General features: G+C 43.1%; 1 protein-coding gene across 5 annotated transcripts in view; it reads left to right on the top strand.

Annotated features, from left to right (window-relative positions):
* MYO1C (myosin IC) overlaps window positions 1–20220 on the top strand; it is a 58437-nt gene that overhangs the window by 16630 nt on the left and 21587 nt on the right. For 3 of the 5 annotated variants that reach the window (XM_074889936.1, XM_074889937.1, XM_074889938.1), the window contains exons 2-3: window positions 19339–19494; window positions 20087–20202. In XM_074889936.1, coding sequence (XP_074746037.1) covers window positions 19339–19494; window positions 20087–20202 — 272 coding nt within the window. Of the gene's footprint in view, window positions 1–10510; window positions 10675–18114; window positions 18175–19338; window positions 19495–20086; window positions 20203–20220 lie in introns of those variants that run through there. The other 2 variants (XM_074889934.1, XM_074889935.1) reach the window with 2 other exon arrangements.

The following is a 20220-nucleotide window of genomic DNA, read 5'->3' as shown; positions in this document are numbered from 1 at the left end:
GCATGATGGCAACTCATTATTCCCTGTTTACTGTTAACTGAGGATGTATCTCTTTTAGGATAAAAATGTTTGCAATTCACAAAAACATTAAAGACTTTGTTCACTGTGGAATCTTTGGGGTGCTGTCAGACTGGTCAGAAGGAGATTACCTCAGACAATACCCTTCATCTGGTGGCTTTTACCCTCCTTTACAGAAGCAACAGATTAGGCAGGGTAAAGGGAAGCAGTTCAGACATAAGCCAGCTGCAATATCATCTGCCCACGTGCTCCTCTTGGTTGCCAGGCCTCAAGTCTGACACCCTGCCAGATAGCCAGTCTGCACTGTGTGTCTACTTTTCTTTCATCTGCTTTTGGAAACTGCTTAGGCCATTTCTTTTAGCATAATCTGGAATTTCTACAGATCATTGGATATTCTTATTTTGGGTTCATGATCTAGTTTTACTCCAGACTGTTGTTGAAACTCTTTCCTTAAACTTTTCATAGGGGACTTATGCCATCACAATAAATGTAAAATGCTCTTTGTTCCCTTACAAAGAAGGGTTTGAAAGAACTTCAGTACCATATGTGTTCCTAACAAGTTTTATTAGAACTTATTTATAACTTTTCACTGTCTCAAAATAACTGCCTGCCTTAGGCCAGCAAAGTCAGTTTGGGACAGAACTAAAAAAAGTGGTGGAGGTACAAATTGTGCCTGTAAACTCTATGCTTATAAATCATCAAATTAAAAACTACTCCACTTGTTTGAATGTCTAAAGCATTGAATGTGCCCTTTTTCTGGGCTCACAGAACTTGGCTCCACTTGGTAGTTTGTAGCTTGCTTACAGCATTGCTAACTTTGCATTAAAAGAGAGTCACACCCAGAAGGAAAATAAGGAAAGAACTCGTTTCTCCCAGGTATCACCCGCTTCTGGCATCAGAATGAAATGTCGCAAGAATACTTGCAGATTGGCTTGTTGGGTTTTTTTTCCTTAAGGAACCTATAGACGTTACATGGAACAAACCTGTGACAGATGCCATTGTACCAATATGAAATGTTGCTCATAGCAGCATTTCCCTAAATTTGGGGTACAAATTACACTGATGTATACATCTTTATGCTACTCTAAAATTTCCATACTGGGCATTTTGTTATTACCCTAACAGGAGTGGGCAGTAGTAATAGTTGTTGGGGCATCACTCATGTATGAGTTATTTTATAAAAAGCCCCCAGAATTTCAGGAAATATATTCCATATGTGATCCTCTCTCCTGTGCTTTTCAGGAAAGTTTTAACCATTTGGCCTTTATTTTTCTGACACTGGAAGCTTGAATATACTAATACAATCTGGATATTACCTGTGCTCCAATCCGCTCCGTAGCGGGAAAGTTCATGGTTTTGACAGCAAACTGGGAGTTCAACAATAGCTTTATTCAGACTTTATGAAAAGGAAAAGCTTCACATTAACTAAAAGAAATGATTTGGCTATTTTGGAGGGAGGTATTTCCTTTTTAAACTGTTTTTCACAATACCAAATGGTCTGAGTTTGGCTGTGGTTTATTTTAATGCAAAATTGAATTGATGAAAGTTGTCAATTAAAAGAAAAAAGACCATAGGACAAGGCAGTCAAGTTTAGTTGTTTCTTATAAAGCAGTCTCATATAGTAGATAAATCTGTTACTTGGATTTTCATAAAATGATATGTGTTGACACAACTAAGAATAATGTAATTCTGATAGCCTTCCCTAGGTTTCAGATTTAACCCGCTAAAGAAAATAAAGTAGCTTAAACTTACTGTTTTGGTGTCAGCAGTTCTGAACAGAAAATTCCTGTATTTCGAGAAGAATTTTACGGTCATCACTGGTGGCATGGTGGAAACTTGAGATCCTATCAGTATAACATTAGTAGGGATGGTTGATCTCTGCTTCCAGACTCCTAGTCTCATACCTGTGACTCGTCTCACTTTTTAGAGCCAAGACAAATACCTTATTTCTCCTGGAACAGACTTTTTGAAACTGAACAAACAACTTACTGCATCCTTTGACTTGGCATGAAAAATAACTAGAGAAGACAAACAGTGTTAGGGTCCAGGCTTAAAGTTGAAACTTCATACTGACTTAAATGCACAGGGAGCTAGTTCCCAAAACATTGGTTTTTTGCAAAATTAGTTACCTTTCAGATATCACTGAGCACAAGCAATATCAGCACAGGCTGTCTTTCTGAATTGCTTTATAATTGTTATGGAGCTGTTATTACATGAGAAAAGAGGCATAAAGGTATTTAACATAAATGCTTTCTTGTAGTTGGTTTTCTGTTTCTTATGTTTGCTGGTTCTGAAAAAAACTCTGCCTGTTGCCTGCACTTGTTTTCCCCTTTGCTGTGCAGGTGAGAATGTGAAGTATTTAACTGGACAAAAATGTCAGTTTAAAAACCTTCAGAAATCAAGATGTCCCTAAAGATAAGTCAAATATGAAACATCCTCTTGGGACAGAACTGCTGTATGCCCTGGAAAGCTTAACACACCCTTGAGTGCACACCCTTTTCTGGCTAGGTAGTATGGGGACAAGGGCACGGTACGAGCAACTGGTGAAGAACATACCTGAGAGCCTGGTTACACTGGAGCAATCCTCTGGAACAGTACAGGGACCTGTAAACGTCAGCCGTGTTCTCATCGGGACGGTGAAGCTCCTGATGCTGTGCTGTAGAGGAGTGCTTCTGCTGTCAAAACTCTGCCTGTCTCATCAATGAGTCTTTCATAAGGGCAGCCTAGCTTGCTTTTTTTATGGCTCTCAGCCTAACTTCGCTGTGGCAAACTGACCATTTTCAGCTCAAGGAGGTCTTACCAGCTAACGCATTAGAAAATCTTGGCTGGGATGTGGCCTCAAGTTCCGCTAGAAGCTGTGCAGCCCTGCAGGGGCTGTATTTGTAGACAGGAGGGAGATGGGATGTAGCAGGCTACAGATACAAAATTATTTGTACATTTTGTCACAAACATCTATTGCTGTCAGGAAAAAACTCTGGGTGATAAACCTGACTAGGAATTTATATTTCCGTGGCAGCTGTGGGACTGTGTCAGACTGTGTTTGCTCAGCAAGCGTCTCTGCCCTGGGAGCTGAGAGCTTCTGGCTTTATCCAAAGAGAAAGCAGAGATGGAAAGATACCCTTCAATGGGGATCACAGGGAAACGTTCCAGGTATATCAGTTTATCCAGACAAGGTCTTTGTGAGCATTGTTGTAGGAACTTCCCTTTCATTTGTATAAGAAGGAGGAAAATTTGTCTTTAAAGGGCTTGCAGGTCTTGTGTCTGCTGAAGTGACAGTGAAGTGTGCGTTGGAGCTACAGTTACAGCTCCAGACAGAAGTCAGTCTGACAGTTTTCCTGAGACATACACAGCTTGTTGTAGCTACATGCACCTGTTTGCTGCCGAAACTGTTGTCGTGTGAGACATTAAGGCATACAGTTACGTGGGAACACTTTGAAAATTAAGTTAAATGGCTCTTTCCATGGGTGCCCAGCATCTTTACAGTTTAAAATAAAGTGAGTAAGAGAGCGCTGTCCAGTTCACAAAACGCAGCAGCAAGCTGTTGTGCTCCATGGATCTACTGCCTGGGAAGGGCTGGAAGGGGAGCGGTCAGCCTTCCTTCTGCATTAGCACTGGCCACGTCATGCTTTAGGACGTGGCTGTGTCTTTTCCTGCCCTTTCCGTATCAGAGATGTGCTCAGCCTCGCTTTGCAGGCGCTGTTTTGTCAATTTAGAAGTCTGTTCTGTGTTTTTCCTGCTGTGAAGAAAAGCAAGGGCATGATAGAAAAAGGAACGCAGCAGCTCTAATTTGTACATTTAGTTTTCTATTTTGGGCTGTGGAAGAGGCCTCCCTCTGCTTAGGAGAGAAGAGTCACGGGTTAAATAATGTCCATCTCTGGGAGGGAACCTTAGGTTACTGCATGCTGCCTTCCGGGGAATACTTATGTGTGAAAAGCCCTGCTCTGCCAGTTGTGTCCCTCCTCAGTACTCTTGTGTGTTCTTCTTTTCCAGACTGCAAACAGTTTAGTGCTGATCTGGCCTTATATAGTCATTTCCTATTATTAGAAACATTTCCTTGGGATCTTGCTCAGGGAGTAGCAGAGGGAAATCCTGTTTCCTTCATCTAACATGCAGGCAAAGCACCAGTGTTCACTCTTTCCTTATCTAGTGTCGATAGAACAAGAAGTTTTTGTTATGATATGCTTTCCAGTCTTAATCCCTTTCTAACACTAAGCCTCTTTTCAGAAATGCAGGAAAAGAAATTTGAAGGAGTAGGAACTATCAGCCACCAATGTGAGCTGTAAGGCTTTGTCTACAACCTGTAAATTCTACCTGTTCTTTCTCAACCATGTTTTTATCTCTCAGATTTAGTCATCCTAATGCTTTGGAAAACCGATTCACTTTTTCATGTTGGCTTGTGTGAAAAATAGTATGATAGATAGGAGGTTTCACCCAAGTCTGCCAGGGTATTGATAGAAAACTAATGGCTGTGTGAAAAAGTAAGAACAAATTTATATTAAGGAGGGAGAAGTTTCTGTTTTGCGTGCCATGAGAACGTGTTTTTGAAGGAGAGCTTGGTCACTGAAAGCACTGAGATACGCGCAGGCTTTGAACACTTAATTTTTCCTGTGAAAACATTTTTTCCCCTTAAAAGGAAGATGTAGGTCCTGCCACTGGGAGTGACTGTTTAGAAAGTCAGTTGGGAGGAATGCACATCAGCTGAACTGAGTCAGGCTGTTTGTGTTAACGGTTCTGTCAAAACGGCTCTTCTTGTTCTTGCCATGGACTCTGCAGGGGAGCTGCTTAAAACGATTGTATCAAAGTAAAGGCAAAGCAATCAAACTGAATTAACTGTTGTTTTTAAACTCTTTGCCATTGAAGTTAGTTCAACAATGACTGCTGGATTCAGAATGGGTGCAGTGTGTTTGTAAAATCAGCTGAAGAGGCGACTGTCTTGCCGTCCTGTAAAACAACCAACAGAGCTGTAACACAGGGCAGCGTGCGGGTGGGATGGAGTGAGAGTGGCCACATGCATGAGACAAACCGGCATCATATTAAGGGCATCTGGTAGTTATAAAGTGGGACTTTGTTCTGATGGTCACTGTCAAAGCCAGTCATCCATTTCTGTTTCACTGGTTCAACAGAGAGCAACAACAAGGAAAATTTATCTTAATTTGTAAGATTAACCCAGTTTCGGTTTTCACTCACGTCATAGACCCAGAATTATTGTGTGTGTGCGGGAGCCATAACTAAATACGAGCGCTGCATATGTGCTTTTTAATCTGCCATCTCTCAAACACATCTATCATCAGAGGTATCAAGACAGTGAATAGCACTTACAGAGAAACCGTAGGAGTCCGAGGGGAGGTGTGCATCTCCATTTTTTTGTAATATTCTCGTTTATTTGTGAAAGACTGAGCTTGGGAAGAAGACATGTTTAGTGTTCTCACTGAAGCTTCCTTGAAACAAACAAAACCAGTATTGACAGTTTTAGGCATTACAAAGCATAAATTAGAATCCAAAATAACAATTTAAATATTCTTTGTCTTCTGGTTTTTGAACCCTTTTGGCCACACCTATCATGTTTTTAGGCTTTTGTCTATAATTGTGCAAACACATTCACACAGAATCGGAGAATTTGGAGAACTCATGATGTCATGAAGTTTGCAGTAAAATTAAGGAACTTTACCATCTTGAGACGCCTTTTGAGTGAGTATAACGGGCTTTTGATTTAACCTTTGTAGGTCTGTGGTTTCATAATTGATCAGGAATGTTGTGTCTCCAGGGACCAATGTCCTGTGTCCAGGCTTCTCTTGCTAACTACTTGTTTGGGGAACAGCTGGCTACCCTCTGCACAGGGAAAGAGGAGATGCATTAGTACAAACAAAAAGAGGGTAGAAACCAGACAATTCTTAGCAGAGCTAATGCTATGGGGAAGAGGTTCTGCCTTGTTATGAAGCCTGTTACAGTATTTAATGTTGCTTCTTTGGCAGGGCATTCATTTATCCAGTTATCATGCAGTCAGATGTTATCCTCTGCTGGAACAGGGCTTTTTTCCTAATCAATGGGCCAAATGTCCATCAGAACCTCCAGTTTCTGCTATAGGGTGTCTTAGGAATGCGAGGCATTTTAATCAGTTTTAGATCAGTATAGTCTGGGCAGCAGGACACGTGATAGGTTAAAGAAATTTCTATTTTTTAAGACGTTCCTCTGACCTGCAAGAGGAAGGGATTTCAAATTCCTGGCCTGTTTAGGGTGGTTTGTTTCCCATGGTGTCTTTGCCAAGTGCTTTCTAATTATGGAATGTGTGTTATTCTGTAGTTCTTTTGCAAGGCAGAAATAATGAATATTATAAAAATCCAGAAAAAAGATATGCATTGATAGATGAACTTGATATCATTTGCTTTTGGAATAATGTAGATGTGATCCACATTGATTTTTGAATAGCATAAACCCAAGCCAGCACCTCTTACCTCTGTGTTTATGTTGTGCGGTGGAATCTGCGCAGCAGAGGGGAAGACTGTTTGCTGATGCCGGTTTCATGGGCCCAAACTCCAAATTTGTTGGTGTTTTTTTTCAGTAAAGCCACTGCTTGCAGGTGTAGCTTAGCAAGTCATGCACTACTCTGTGAGCCTGTCGGAGCAGGGCTGACAGGAAAGGTTTCCAGTCCCCTTGCTTTGAATGTGAAATTGTATGCAGGGAGTCAGCTGCTTATCAGCAACGAACAGAGCAATCCCAGTGCTCTAATCCAGGGTTTATATGAGTCACTTCTAACTGGTGAGGCCTGGAAAACTTGATTCATACCTCTGCCTGTAGTTGCCTGTAGTAGTGACACAGACCTAGCCAGCCATCCTCAGCAGAAATCACAGACAAAAGCTGGGCTCTGTTGCTGGAAAGGAACAGCCTGGTTTGATCACCTTCATAGTCCGGGATCAGGATCTTTTAAATCAAAATTTTGTTGGTTATCTCTGCTTTCCAACTATTTTTTTTCCCTCCCAATTTTAGCTAACCCACACGCAGGAGGGTTTTCCTTGCCAGCAAGAGCAGGGCAGTAGTTTGACTACAGGAAAAAAAACATTTTGAGTGAAGGTCTTACCACTTAAAAAGTAAATAAAAGGGTTCTTCTGCATAAAAAAGCCAAGGGAAATGTGTGAAAAAAAATGTACTTCTGAATATTGGGCTCTTGTATATTCTCCTCTTACAAGGCATTTTCAGTGATGTATTCTGAGAAGTGTTAGGAGGTGTAAACTAGGGGAAAGGTGAAGCTGTTAAGATAACTCGGTGCTAATACATAACTTAAAATTGTAACATGAGTGTTATTGACTCTGTTGTTTGACTACAACTAGACTGACTTGAGAAATTATGATGGAGGCCTGACATTCTCCTCCTGAAGGATCAGAGCTGCCAGGCTACAGCCCTAATTATACTTGGAAAACTTCTGGCTCAGGGCTTGCTGTTGTGATTCAGTAATGGCTAATGCGGCTCAGTTTGGGAAATGTAGTTTAGATTGCCTTTGATCTTACCTGTGCTCCTGCACCGAGCAGGGCTTTGGAGTGTTCTCTATTTCTTTCAGTGCTCTGAAACAGACCAGTGCTAAATCCACCTCTGAAATGTGTCCTGAGGCTGCCTCCGTTAATAATTCGCCTAGCTCCTCAGTTGGTTGACGATAAGAAGTGAATAAAAATCATGCCAAGTAGTTGTGCAAGAATTGAGAAGTACTACGAATCATTTTCAAAATGGAATCTAATGAGGGCAGAAGAGCTGGTGGCACCACAGCTCTCTTCAGAAGCGTTATCCAAGCTTCACCACAACTCCTTGTAACCGCTGGCACCTTCCTGCTGTGACGAATGACATCCACCACAGCGGCAGGATCTCTGGGATCAGTGCCGTGGGTCTGAGCTAATTAGAGAGGAGTGCTGCACTGAACCACTGACAACATCTGCTACATTTCTTGGGTTTTAAATAGCCTCCTATCTGAGTAGTGGCCATGCACAGCCTTGTTTTACTTTAAAAAGCTTTCAAGTAAAGCAAGTAGCTTTTTGATTTAAATCTTTTTGTTTTAAAGCTTGACTTTACCCTTTCTGTAATAGAATTTGAAAAGTATGCATTTTGATAAGAAAAAAACAAAACACAACAACCCTCTTTAAGTAGAGCTGACTCCAGATAGTGCCAGTCATGAAATACCAGCTGTGAAGCTTGGGAACGATTTCATGGCTCTGCGTGTTCAATGGTTAGAGAACCTGCCTTTTGGCACTGCACAACTTGGTTGATGACTGCCACGAGGGACCACTTTAAATGGATTCCAACAATTGAGATGCTTTTAAATGTTGGTTCTGGGCAGATATGTAGAGTAGGGCTTACTCAGTAGTGCTGCATGCTGCCTGGGGTGTTACAGTCATATCTGATCTGAGACTAATACATTTAAAAAGGCTCTTTGGCCCTTAGAGAAAGAGAATTGGTTTGGTTTTTGCCTTCTTCTCTTACCCTATGGTCATGAGAAAAGCCTTTCCCACTTAAGAAAAGAAAAATAATATCCTCCAAGAGTTTTATGATGACAAAAGGGTAATATTCAGTTTGCCACCTATGTTTACCTGTGTGTGGTAGTGAACTGGTGGTGACAGGTGATATACAGTGTGATTACCTAAATTTCAGAAGTATTTGAACAGATACAAGAGAGTCTACATCAGTCTCTTTTCAGAAGATGATGCACAGCTGGAAAGATACGTTCCTGTTAATGTTGATAAGGTTCTTGTGGAAAATTAGGTGGTGGTTGGCTCAGGCTGATGTTTGCTCAGTGCAGATGTGGCTGCATGCGTTTAGAGCGAACGACCTCTGAAAATTCAGCTGGTGAGTTCGTAGTGTTAGATCAAGTTTGAGACCTCCTAACTGCAACTGCAGGTGCAAGTTAGGTGTTTTGCCTTATGTGGGTGGGCAGGGCCTTGTACGCTGTGGATAAACCTCCAGTTTCTAGCCATTTGCCGTGCTCTCGGCGAATTGTGGAGTCCCATATCGGAGATCACTTGGAGAGGTCCGTTAGGAGGGTGGCATAAAGGAGAAATGGGTGGCGACATGCTTTGTGCAGATTGCTGTCATCGGTGTTGGGAGACTTGCAGACAGAGCCCATCATCTTCATTAACTGCTGTGAGTCAGATCAAATGGCTGACTAATTTTTTAGTCATTGTTGCTTGGAAATGGAAGGTTCTCCAGCTCAGGGCAGAACTCATCTCCTTCAGGGCTCTGCCTGGCCTTCTGGGCACCTGCCAGGCAGCAGCTTTGTATGCTCATAGTGTGAACAACTTGGGACCTGGAACACCTGAAGGGTGGTATACTTTGACCGGGCCTTGTGCCAGGGCAGTGTGCTATCTGTAACAGATCTGTAGCTTTATTTGCTATACCTGTAATTCATTTTAGGATGGACACATAGCTTAGACCATTGAGGAGCAAAATAATTAGTAGAATCACAGAGTAGTTTTAGGTTGGAAGGGACCTGTGGAGATCTCTGGTCCAACCCTGCTTCCAGGCAGGGCCAGTTTAGATCAGGTTGCTCAGGCATCGTCTGGTTGAGTCTTGAATAACTGCAAGGATGGAGTTTCACAATTTGGGGCCCCTGTTCCAGTATTTGACAGTACTCATTGTGAAAAAAATTTCCTTAATGTCTCATTGGAATTTCCCTTCCAGCTTGTGTCCATTGCCTCTTGTCCTTTCACTTTCCACCTAATGCTAGTGAAGGCTGCATATACATTGTGATTTTGGTCAGAACGCCCCTATCTCTGAGGGGTGGTGGTTTTTCACACTCTTGGTGTAGCTATGGCCATTAAATTCTTTGTGTGAGGCCAAACCCATATGGCCCCAGAGATGACTAAACATGCTACTTCTGTTTGCAAGGGCTGGAGACTAAGGGCAACAGTGGCTTGACTGTGTCCCACTAGGAAGAGTCTTACTTGGTAGGGCAGGTTATTTTGTGATAAGGACCTCGGGGACCTCCATACAGAGTGGGTGTTTTCAGGGTGGGTGTCTCAAAATGTTTCTGGAATAAAATACTGCTGAACCAATATGCTGAGTCCTTGCAAGGGCAGACAGGGCAAACTACATCTTACCCCTGGGCTCTTCGTGGTCCTTTGATTTGCTGAGAGTGGGATTACAAGTGTAATTGTAAAAAAATTTTGCTGTGGTTGGGGTGAGTTGGGAGTGGGTTTGGGGAGCCCTCTTGATGCTGCTGCAGCTGTTTCAGTACAAAACTTGCCATAATGGAGCGTATTGCTTCCTGTCCTGTTTGCTGTGGTTTTGCGTGTTGGGCTCTGCACCAGGTTTTCCAGTGCCTGTGATGACTTTTCTTTCCGTTTTTCCCTGTCATTGGGCAGCAGGGCTGGCTGCAGGCAGAGGACAGCTGACTTGTTTTCTCATGCACTGCCTCTCATGATGTGTGCGCGGCTCTGGGAGGGGAGGAGAGTTCCTCTCCCTCTCCTCGGAAAACGCCCTCTCCAGGATGCTCCAGTAGGAGCTGGTGGGAGGGAGGGAGTTCTGACTGCACCGAAAATGTCGTGGAAAAAAAAAAAAAGAGCAACTGACAGAAGAGAGAACTTGTCCTCAGATTCCTGCTTTTTGCAGCAGCGTAAACTAAGTCTCTGCAAGTGCTGCGGGAGCTGGCAGGAGGCAGAAATGAAGTTCAGAGGCGCGGTAAGATTTATTCAACTGTTTGGGTGGTTTTGCAGCTTTCAGATGTGTATCTAAGTCTGAGAAGAAGGGAGGTGAATTGTCAAGGTTTCAGCGGGAAGGTGAAATGCTTCAGCCTGCTTGGCGAAAGACCCCTTCATTGGAAAGTTATGTGAAAGGGGTTGAAATAGGATTAAAAAAACCCAGGAGATACATGTTTTGAGGAGGGAGCCAAGGTGGGAGTTGAGGAGGTGGGAAGAGAGGGGGGAAAGCCGTGCTCTGCCTTAGGGGAGAAGGAAGGGTGGAGCTTTTGCTTGGGTGGAAGGGTCGTAAGGATGTGAAGCGTACTGGTGCTGGGCTCTGCTTGTGTCCTTCCTAGGGACATGGGCTGCTTCCCCTGTGACTGCCACCCCGGGCAACAGCAGGAAATACCTGCTTGAGGACTCGGCCACTCAGTTTCTCCAGGGTGTATTTACTTCAGCAAAACTTTGTCCGTGTTTTAGCAGCAACCAGAAAGCCTGCGACTGTGTACTGCATTGCGGGACAACTACCGGGAGCTTAGAAAAATGAGTATGTGGCAAAAAGATTGAGAAGACTAGGATTGTTACCTGGAAAAAGATGAGTAAGAGAGGAGGAAAAAAACCCAAACAGTAGTGCCACAGAGAAGGCAGATCGTGAGCTCCCTTTTTCTGTGTTGTAACATGGGAAGAGGGACATTCAGCTAAATTAAAAGTTGCTAAAGAGATGCAAAGATTATTTTCATACAATATGTAATTGGGGCTGTGGAATTCACTGACACTGGAAGATGTGGAGGTCAAGAATTGAGGGAATGTTATAAAAAAGTGTATGTGGGCTTTTGACTGGATAAGAATGTTCAAGGCTTTAATTGGTAAACTTACCAAATTTAGGAAGAGGAGGATTGAAAACGTCATGTCTGTAGATTTAAGCAGTTCTCTGACTGTTGAAGATTTAGCATGAGGCTGGAGTATCCCATACCTGCTCAATCTAGAGATCCTTGCATGTTTTCCTGAATAGTCTAGTGTTTTCCACTGTCTGAGAAAGGGTCTTAGTGATGAAGGGAAGCACAGAGCTTCTGGAGGACCTGTCTAGTCCCTCCCTGTGGCAGCACATTTGAAGGTAGAGGAGATAGTGCTCGAGAGGCTTGTGCTTGGATTTCTATTGGCACGGAGGACTGTAGAAGCCCACAAACCTCTGTACAGCAGTGGATGTAGAGAAAGGGTTTTGAATGTGATACATGTGAGCATGATAAGCAGTGATGTTGTCTAGGGTGGTGCTTGATATTCTCCAAGAGAACATGTGGGTGTGGAAGTGCCCTTCACATGCCCTGAGAATGCACTGGGGTGCTTGTTCTGTTTGGAAAGTTTTACTATCTTTGAAAGACCTAATGGTCTGAAATGGTTGTGTGGGGCGTGTGGAATGCAGCGGAGAAGGTGGGAAGGTATGGTGTGGGGAAGGGCAGGGTGCTGCAAGAGTAACAGTGCGAGACCCGCCGTAGAGGCGAAGGGATGTGTGCATTTAGAGGGGAACACTGCAGCCCTTACCAGAGCAGTGAACAAGGGCGCAGGGTCAGCGCCCCGCTGCTGCACGCGGGGAGGGCGACTCCGTGACGTGGTTCTTAGCTGTAGGGCAGTGTTTTAGTTTCTGCTCCCCTCTCACCTGCTCGGTCTGATATGGAAGTCAGTGGCAAAACTTCCTTGGAAGGGCAGTGATCTGGGTTTTTGCTTTCCATGCCATCTGTTTGTCTTCTGAAGCTACTGTGGGATGCCCAGGGCTGTGACCTGAGGTCACAGGTAGTATTGCTATGTGTGCTGTGATCAGCAACATCTTTTAATGAGCAACAGCTTGTCTCATCCGCTCAGGAGCAAAAATGTCAGCTCACTAAATATAGAAATTCAGTGTATTTACTTTTCCAGCCTTGGTGATCTTTCTGGTTTGCTTAGTTCATTTTTCTTACTGCTATTTTATATTTAGCTTGGTGATTGAAGTATCAGCATCCCCTCTTTGGGCTAAACATTTTTCTTCTCCTTCAAATCAGTTCTTATAATTACTTTTTTCTTTTCACTAGTAATTGCTTCTTTTTTTTTTTCCTAATTCCCCCCCAAAAAAGAAGTCTAGAAAATATAATGATGTTATAAACATTGAACAAATTATATTGCCTGCTTGCTATGCAAATCTCTATGCCTTTCTCTGGTTTCTGGTCCATTGTAATTTGCATTTCTAATTTACATTTGAGCTCCTCTGGATACTGATTCTTACTGTTCTAAATGTTGCAAGTGTCAAATGTCATTGATTAATATACTAAGAGTCGCAATTAATTGCAGCAACATCCACACCCTGCATTATTGTTTTTCAAAAGATTAAATTTTTGCTTTCACAGTTCTAACTCCCCACGACCTACATGCATTAATAGATACTTAAAATAATGCACACAGTGTGATACATTGCTCATATTTCCCATTCTGCTTTGCATTTTAGGGTGGGAGATTAAATGGTTCTGTAGCTTGAAAAGTGAGGGAGGCAGTACTTTTAACTTCTAGGCAGTTTGCTAGTGGGACATAGCAAATCTTTTTGAGAGCAGAATAAGCGTGGTTACCCTGTATTTCCGATTATTTTATGTTTTAAAAGGTATTCTGGTTTGTCCCTACTTAAAATATGGAAGACTTCAAAATAAATTGTTTACAGACATTAGTCAAGGAAGAGGCAATTCTCTCTCCTTAATATCATTTATTGAATAGTGTATAGTTAAAACCATTCAACATAGTTTTAGGACTGGGAGGGAAGTATCAGAGAGGGAGAACCAGTTTCTGAGCATGGACAAGCGCTCCCTGACTCCAGACATTCCTTTGTTGGCAATGTATTGCTCGAAAAGAAGCAAGAATAAAAACTGATTCTGCTATAAATGGTCCTTGAGTGGCAGCTGCTAACATGGTAACTTTATTTGCAAGTTGAAGTTGCTCCCTTTAACTCTACTAGTCTGTGTCATCAGAGTTGTTAACTGGTTTTGATCCCATTTGATCTGAGAGTTCTGATTTTTCTCAAGTTGTCAGTTTAGAACAGCTTAGCACCTTGTGGGAAATACTGCAGTCTTCATTGGGCTTACATAATTAGAAGCAGAATAAAAGTTACTACATTTTTTCATTAAACAAGTCCAATACATTAGATTTGGGCCATATAAATTATTGTCTGAGCTCAGATGGCTTCAGAAAGTGCAAATAAATCCATGTGGTTAGTTGCAGAGGATTTTTATGTGAGATACGGAGCTGCCTCTCAGGAAACCCTCTTTCCAACCCAGCTGTGCACAGAGTTTTCTGTCTCCAAAATGTGCAGCTAACTTCCAGTGTGGCTAAAGGGAGGAGGATCCCAAGTGCTGCACTTCAGTCTGTCAGGGATTCGCTGGCAGGCGGCAAGTGCTTGACTAAGATCCCTTGGTCCAGGTCCACCTCAGTTGTTTTCATTATTGCTTTCTCTGTGTAAAAGGAAAGAAGAGCTATCCCATTCCGCACCTCAGGAATTGAGGCTCTGGATAAAATTGTTGATTTTTGTCTGCTCTGCTGTCTAGCCCATGCTGTGTCCAAACCCTCTCTCAGGCTGTAGAGTGGAGTAGAAATCAGAGGATTTTTTTTTTTTTATTTTTTCTCCTTCCTGCAGCTTTGGCATGGCAGTGAAGCATGTCATACTATCCAGGAGACAAATGTGCTTTAACTGCCGCCTCCCCACAAGAAGTTTGTTCTTGGTTCAGACTTCTTATTGTCTTCCAGAATCTAATCTGAATTCCCCTTCCCACTCACATTTGGTTCTTGCCTGTTCTTCCGTTCCCGGCTTTGTAACTATTTCTGGAAGCCCCAGATCAATCATCTTTTACTTGATACTGAGATAAAGATGCCTGCCTCTTTCCATACAGCACCCGCTTCCTGCGGTCGTTTTACTGCATGTCTGCTGGTCTACGGAATGGACACTAGCTAATTTGTAAAAATGCGTTGTCAGTGGAAAATATTAAAACAGACATTTTTAGATGTAGGAGCAGAAATCTTGTTTACATTGTGTGACTCTTCTTTCTAAATCAGATGGTTATAAAGCTTCCCTGAGCTGTATGATACCATTCACTTTGAGAGCTCCGGGTGCTTCCATGTGCATCACTCATGGATGCTCCAGGAAGGAGGGAGTTGCCTGAGCTGCCAGGTGCTGCCTGTTCTCTCAGCAGTTGGCAGTGCTTGTGTGTCTGGAATTGCTGTGCCAACCCTGACTGCTCAGGTGTACCCTGCTGGGAAAATCGAGGCTGGGACATTTTGGTGTAAAAGACTCCTTCCTACACACCTGTTGGGCTGCTGGGTATTGCACAGCCGTAGACCAGCCGATGGACAAAGCACTTGACAGGAGTTTCTTGCTCAGTTCACATCAGCCCTGAACTCCTGTGCTCATGTTAGAGTTGCCCTCTGCCGTCCATCACAAAAGAAAATTTCCCCGATGTGCTCAGACTGAGTCTCTCAAGTACTTCAGATTTTGTTGTGCAGAGTAAAAGGTCTTGGCTTTCATTTCTGAGGTGTATTAGATCTCCAGGTCCTAAATAGAGGAAGGTCTTTATCATACTTTGGCATTTAGCATTGTTTAAAAGAAAAAGATTTGCTTACACCTTCACAATGACATGTGAGAGACTTACTAGTTCAGTTTAGGAAACTCTTTGGTATAGTCTTGAGTGCTTTTGTACTCCCAGGAGCTGTTTGTGAAAGGGTATTTTCTGGTGGTGTTGACTCTGTTGTATGAATACAAAGGACGGCTGGAACCTCCGCCAAGGTAAACCTGGCTCTGCTGGCTGCATTCAGCAGCACCAATTTACACCAGCTGAAAGTCTTTCCCAAAATTTAATCACACAGAAGAAAAAGGCATGTGGAAGTAGTACTGCTTTGGTAATTGCACTGGCTTGGTCCCCGCCATTCAGGAGTGACGGCTTTTCCTTCCCTGGCAGTGAGCCACTGTTGTGCTGACAGCTCTGGAGAAGAGATTAAAAGCAAGGAGTGGGTTAAAATAGTGTGGGAATGAGTCCCCTGGAACTGTACCTCGGGGTGGGTTTGAGAAATGCAGTGGCAAAAGTCAGCTTGTATTTTCTAAAGCAGGAGTGACCATTGGGACAGTGATTTTAGTATGGGATGAAAGGCCAGTTTGAGAGAAGAGATGGGCACTCCTGAGCCCACAGAGCACCAAGATCAGATGGAGATTGCTCAGATTTTTGTAATTCCCTGTTTGCAGCCTGTGCTGGGTATGGTGTTAGCATGGTATATCCTACAAAGGTTGGGATCCTTAGCCTGGTCCTCCTTTTGACTCCTGTAGGCAGTGTTGCACGTGGCTGAGCTAACCTAACTACCTGGTACTGTCAGAAGGGCACCTGTGCTCCCCTTCCTCCTTGCCCTGCATCTGACACCCACCTTGATCCCATGGGAAGGTGATTCAGATCACTACGTTGACAGGAAAATAACCAGCTGCTTTTTTTCCTGGTGATTGTTTTGCTGCCTTAGTGAGTTGCATCAGTTCAGCTCAGAAACAGGTAATTGCTTGCATTAACACGTGTCAGGGAGGTGAAGTCCAATGTGTTTGGTTTTCGCACAGGGCTTTCAGAGGTGGCCAAGCTGATCTCTGGCATAGCACAGAGCAGAGGATGCTGTAAATGAACCATACGTCAGCTGGAGGCGTTTTGGCAGAGATAAATCTGTCCACTGCAAAGACGCTATGGGAGCCAGTCCTGTCCATAGGCAACCTGCTTTGATGGTTAATTAGCTTCACTGTAATATATTTAACCCCCAGACTGGGTCTTCTAGAATTAATTTACACCACCAGATTTGATGTCTGCCTGCTAACACAAAATAACTAACATTTTAGTTAATTTATTCAGTGCCTTACTGTCACACTCATCATTCAGTAGGAACATATGGTCATCGTTGTGATTATTTTTTTTCTAAACAGTGTCTTCTTTCCCCACTTTCTTCCCTTCTGCATTACTGCTCTATTTCCATTTTGCAAAAAGGATTTCTTTTCACCTTCTTTTACATTGCATCTGTTGAAGTTATTGGCAGTCAAATAGTTAACGTTGACATTTTAAGTTGGTGGTAGACTTGGACATAAGCAATAAAGCAATGAGCGAATGCTGGCACAGAGAAGTGCATATTGCTCGGCTGTGGTTTATGACTGATGTTTATATTTGCATTGAACTTGCGCTTGGGAGGGTACAACACAGTTCATATTCTGGAGAATCTGACTGCATCATGTCGATTAGGTAACCTGGTCACATTTAATTATTGATGAAAACTTGCTTTTAGGGTTGTTTGGGGTTTTTTTTTAAACTGACTGAAAATTTCAGGTAGTTATTTTATCCTCACGGAGGGACGGTGGAGATGAATGAGAAGAAAAAAGTGTGGAGGAAACTGAAAGCTACTTAGCCTTAACTGTCTGTCCCAGAGGAGGCAGCTGAAGTGCAATTTTCTGTGTTGTAAGTAGGATAGATTGCTGCTTCCTTATGCTGGATGTGTACAGCTGGGATCGGTTTGTCCTGAGGGAGGGAGTGGCTGATGAAAGAGCTGCTGAAACTGCGAAGTGCCATTTTCTGTGAAAGTCTTTAGGATTATATAAACTTGGATTAACTGTGCAAGGGTGGAAGTTTCTCCTCAGTCATTTTTGAGGCAGCTGTGTTTTAAAACTGTACTCATAAACTTACCCATTTGAAAACTAGTTATTTTCTTTTGATTTTGCCTTTGTTCCCATTACCTTGTCCAAAACCTGCTCCAGGATTGCACTGCTCTGATAGAAAGATTCTAATTTCTAGGCAGTGTTTGTTTGTATGTGATTTATCTCTATTTCTTTTGCCAGTGTTGTCCTTTATATCACACCTTCCTTCTCCAGGGCTTATCCCGTTCCTCTTCACCTTGGTAAAAGAGGGTGGAAGAAGACAACAAAGCTCTTTGCTGAAGGTGTGGAGGAATTGGCTTGGAAATTTTTGGGCATTTTGAGAAGATTACTTAATGACCGTATCTGTAGAATTTCTCCCAAACTGGATCTTTCAAAGCTTAGAAATCAGGCCTTCCAGACCATGAGACTAATGGCAAAAAATAAAAAGGGAAATTAAAATGATGTTTCTGTGTGGTGTTTGAGCCATTAGAGTGGATCTGGATTTGAGATTTCCAGGAGGCACTAATTTTTCTTTCTGAAAGTTGCTAGTTTCACGCAGTTGCTTTGGACTTTCAGGAAGGAAGCCAGTTATAACTTGCAGAAATAGGCAAAACTGCATTTGTAAATGATTGGTAAGTCTAAACAACTGCAGACTGAGGGAATTTGTACCTGTTTGGGCCCAAATTTATACTTCAGTGGGTCTTGCCTTTATTACTACTTAACAAAACTTAAGGTAAATTTTCTTCTGACCAAGGTTGTTTTTATCTTTTTTTCCTTGCACGCCATCAGTCCCTGTGCTCTGACCACTATTATATCTTGAGAAGGAGCAGAAAGGAACTACCTGACAACGTGAGTCAGCAAAAATCATCTACATCATTGTGCAGGCTTTTGGGGCTGGACGACAGCGTTGCAGCAGGGGTCCGGCATTCCCACTTTGTAACACTGCTACAGGAGAGGGTGCCTGGGTATTGCTGTTAGTACGTGAGCTTAGGAACAAGCACCAGTGGTGGTGGTGCCAGTGATGGCAACATCCCAGAATATAGCAACAGATTCTCTGAAATGCATTAGTGCTTTAGGGAAATGATTTAGGAGAAGGGTGCTTGCTGTGAGGAGTTTGAAATGTAAGAAGGGTTTAAGAATATGACAAGGAAATGCAGACAGATGAGGCAAATGGTTTAATATGTTGCATCTTCTGTCTCTAATTTCTGTAGTGTCTCTGGTCTTCTGTGCCTTGTACATTGTCTGTCTGTTGTGTAAAAATTTTCCCTGCAAGTAGCGACTGAGTCACTTAGTGCACATTTCCTCTCCCTGTTTTAGTACGTGAGGCTGAGTGAAGTAAGAAGTCAGCAGACCAGTGTTTTCCAAAGATGGTTGTGTCTGAACCACATCACATTGAAAATGTAACTTTTAAAAAAGGGTTAGGGAATAGAAGTTCCTTGATGCACGGGGTAGATGTTAGTGTCATCGTCTAAATTCAGTGGCCTGGGATGCAGAAGTGCCCATTTCTCATTAGTTCTGAGTTTTCCCATTGGGTATCTTGTGAAAGCCTATACATTGGTCAGCAGTGTGAAGCTGTTTGCTCATGAGATGAATCATCATTAGTCATAAGAGGTTCCTTACCTTGGAATGACTTCCTGCGGTGAAATGAGAGAGGAAAGGAGAGAGAACACATTTTGGTCTCACCCCTGCTAAAGGATGCCTGGGAAGGGAAATCCAAGTTTTATTGTCTTTATGAAATGCTTGTTTCAGTGATTGATTTAAAGTTATTGGAAGTTTAGCAATAACTTTTCCCTAATGCGGGCTTGTCTTCCATCAAAGCAGTTAGTATAAACCAATCGATAAAAGTGTTAGTATACATTGACCAGAGTTTTCAGTAGTAGCAGTGGGGTTTTTCTAATATCATCTCCTGTTTGTAGGTTGTCCGTGGGTAATTGTGCTTGATGGTTCTTGTGGACTCAGCGAGCTGTGTACAAAACCACAGATCTCCTAACCTTCCTCTGCTTTTGGTTGCAGGGAGCGGGGGCTAACGGTATTCGTCTGACCATGGAGAGTGCTCTGACAGCCCGCGACCGTGTCGGGGTGCAGGATTTTGTACTGCTTGAGAACTTCACCAGCGAAGCAGCATTTATTGAAAATCTGCGCAAGCGTTTCAAGGAGAATCTGATCTATGTGAGTAGCAGAGTGACAGACTCCAACGTGTTCATCAGTGACCTGAACTTGAGTGTTTGCTGCAGAAGACGTACCGTAGCTTTGCTCTGCAGTTGAATTTGGAGATGATGGTATCAACTTTAATAGACCGTGGCTGCTTGTGTCACAACTAGTCTGGGGTACTGTCTTGTTAACAGAGGTGAGGGCTCACTGCAGTGCTCCAGTTGAGGTTGTCTGGCATTTACAGGTCTTGCCAGCGCTGAAAATCCAACTCACACCACATTCTTCCATGTCATGAATCTACCCTGTGGTGGGCTTTCAGCAACCCCAGGCTTGAACTTGATCCTAAACAGTGTATCAGAAATAACCCAGTATTCTGGCTTGTTAGAAGCATTAAGACCATTTGCAGGTGCTGTTTATCCAGCAAGGATAACGTGTCTAGCATAACTCCTGCAGTGTCATTCTCGCTGCACCCTTGGCCTCTTCGGAAGCGCTCAGCAGCATCCCCAGTGCACCGGGGCAGGAGATACACGGCCTTCGGAGCAGCCTGGGCTCTCGCAGAATCCGCTGCCAGACCTTCTGTAACCTCTCTGCTCTGTGTTCTCTGTTTCAGACATACATTGGCTCAGTTCTGGTGTCTGTTAATCCGTACAAGGAACTGGAAATCTACAGCAAACAGAACATGGAGCGATACCGTGGTGTCAGCTTCTATGAAGTTTCTCCTCACCTGTGAGTGGCCTGTGGGTA

The sequence above is a fragment of the Strix uralensis genome, chromosome 20 (genome assembly GCF_047716275.1).
Source record: "Strix uralensis isolate ZFMK-TIS-50842 chromosome 20, bStrUra1, whole genome shotgun sequence".
NCBI classification, from domain to species: Eukaryota; Metazoa; Chordata; class Aves; order Strigiformes; family Strigidae; genus Strix; species Strix uralensis.
This window is presented reverse-complemented; position numbering and strand designations above follow the sequence as displayed.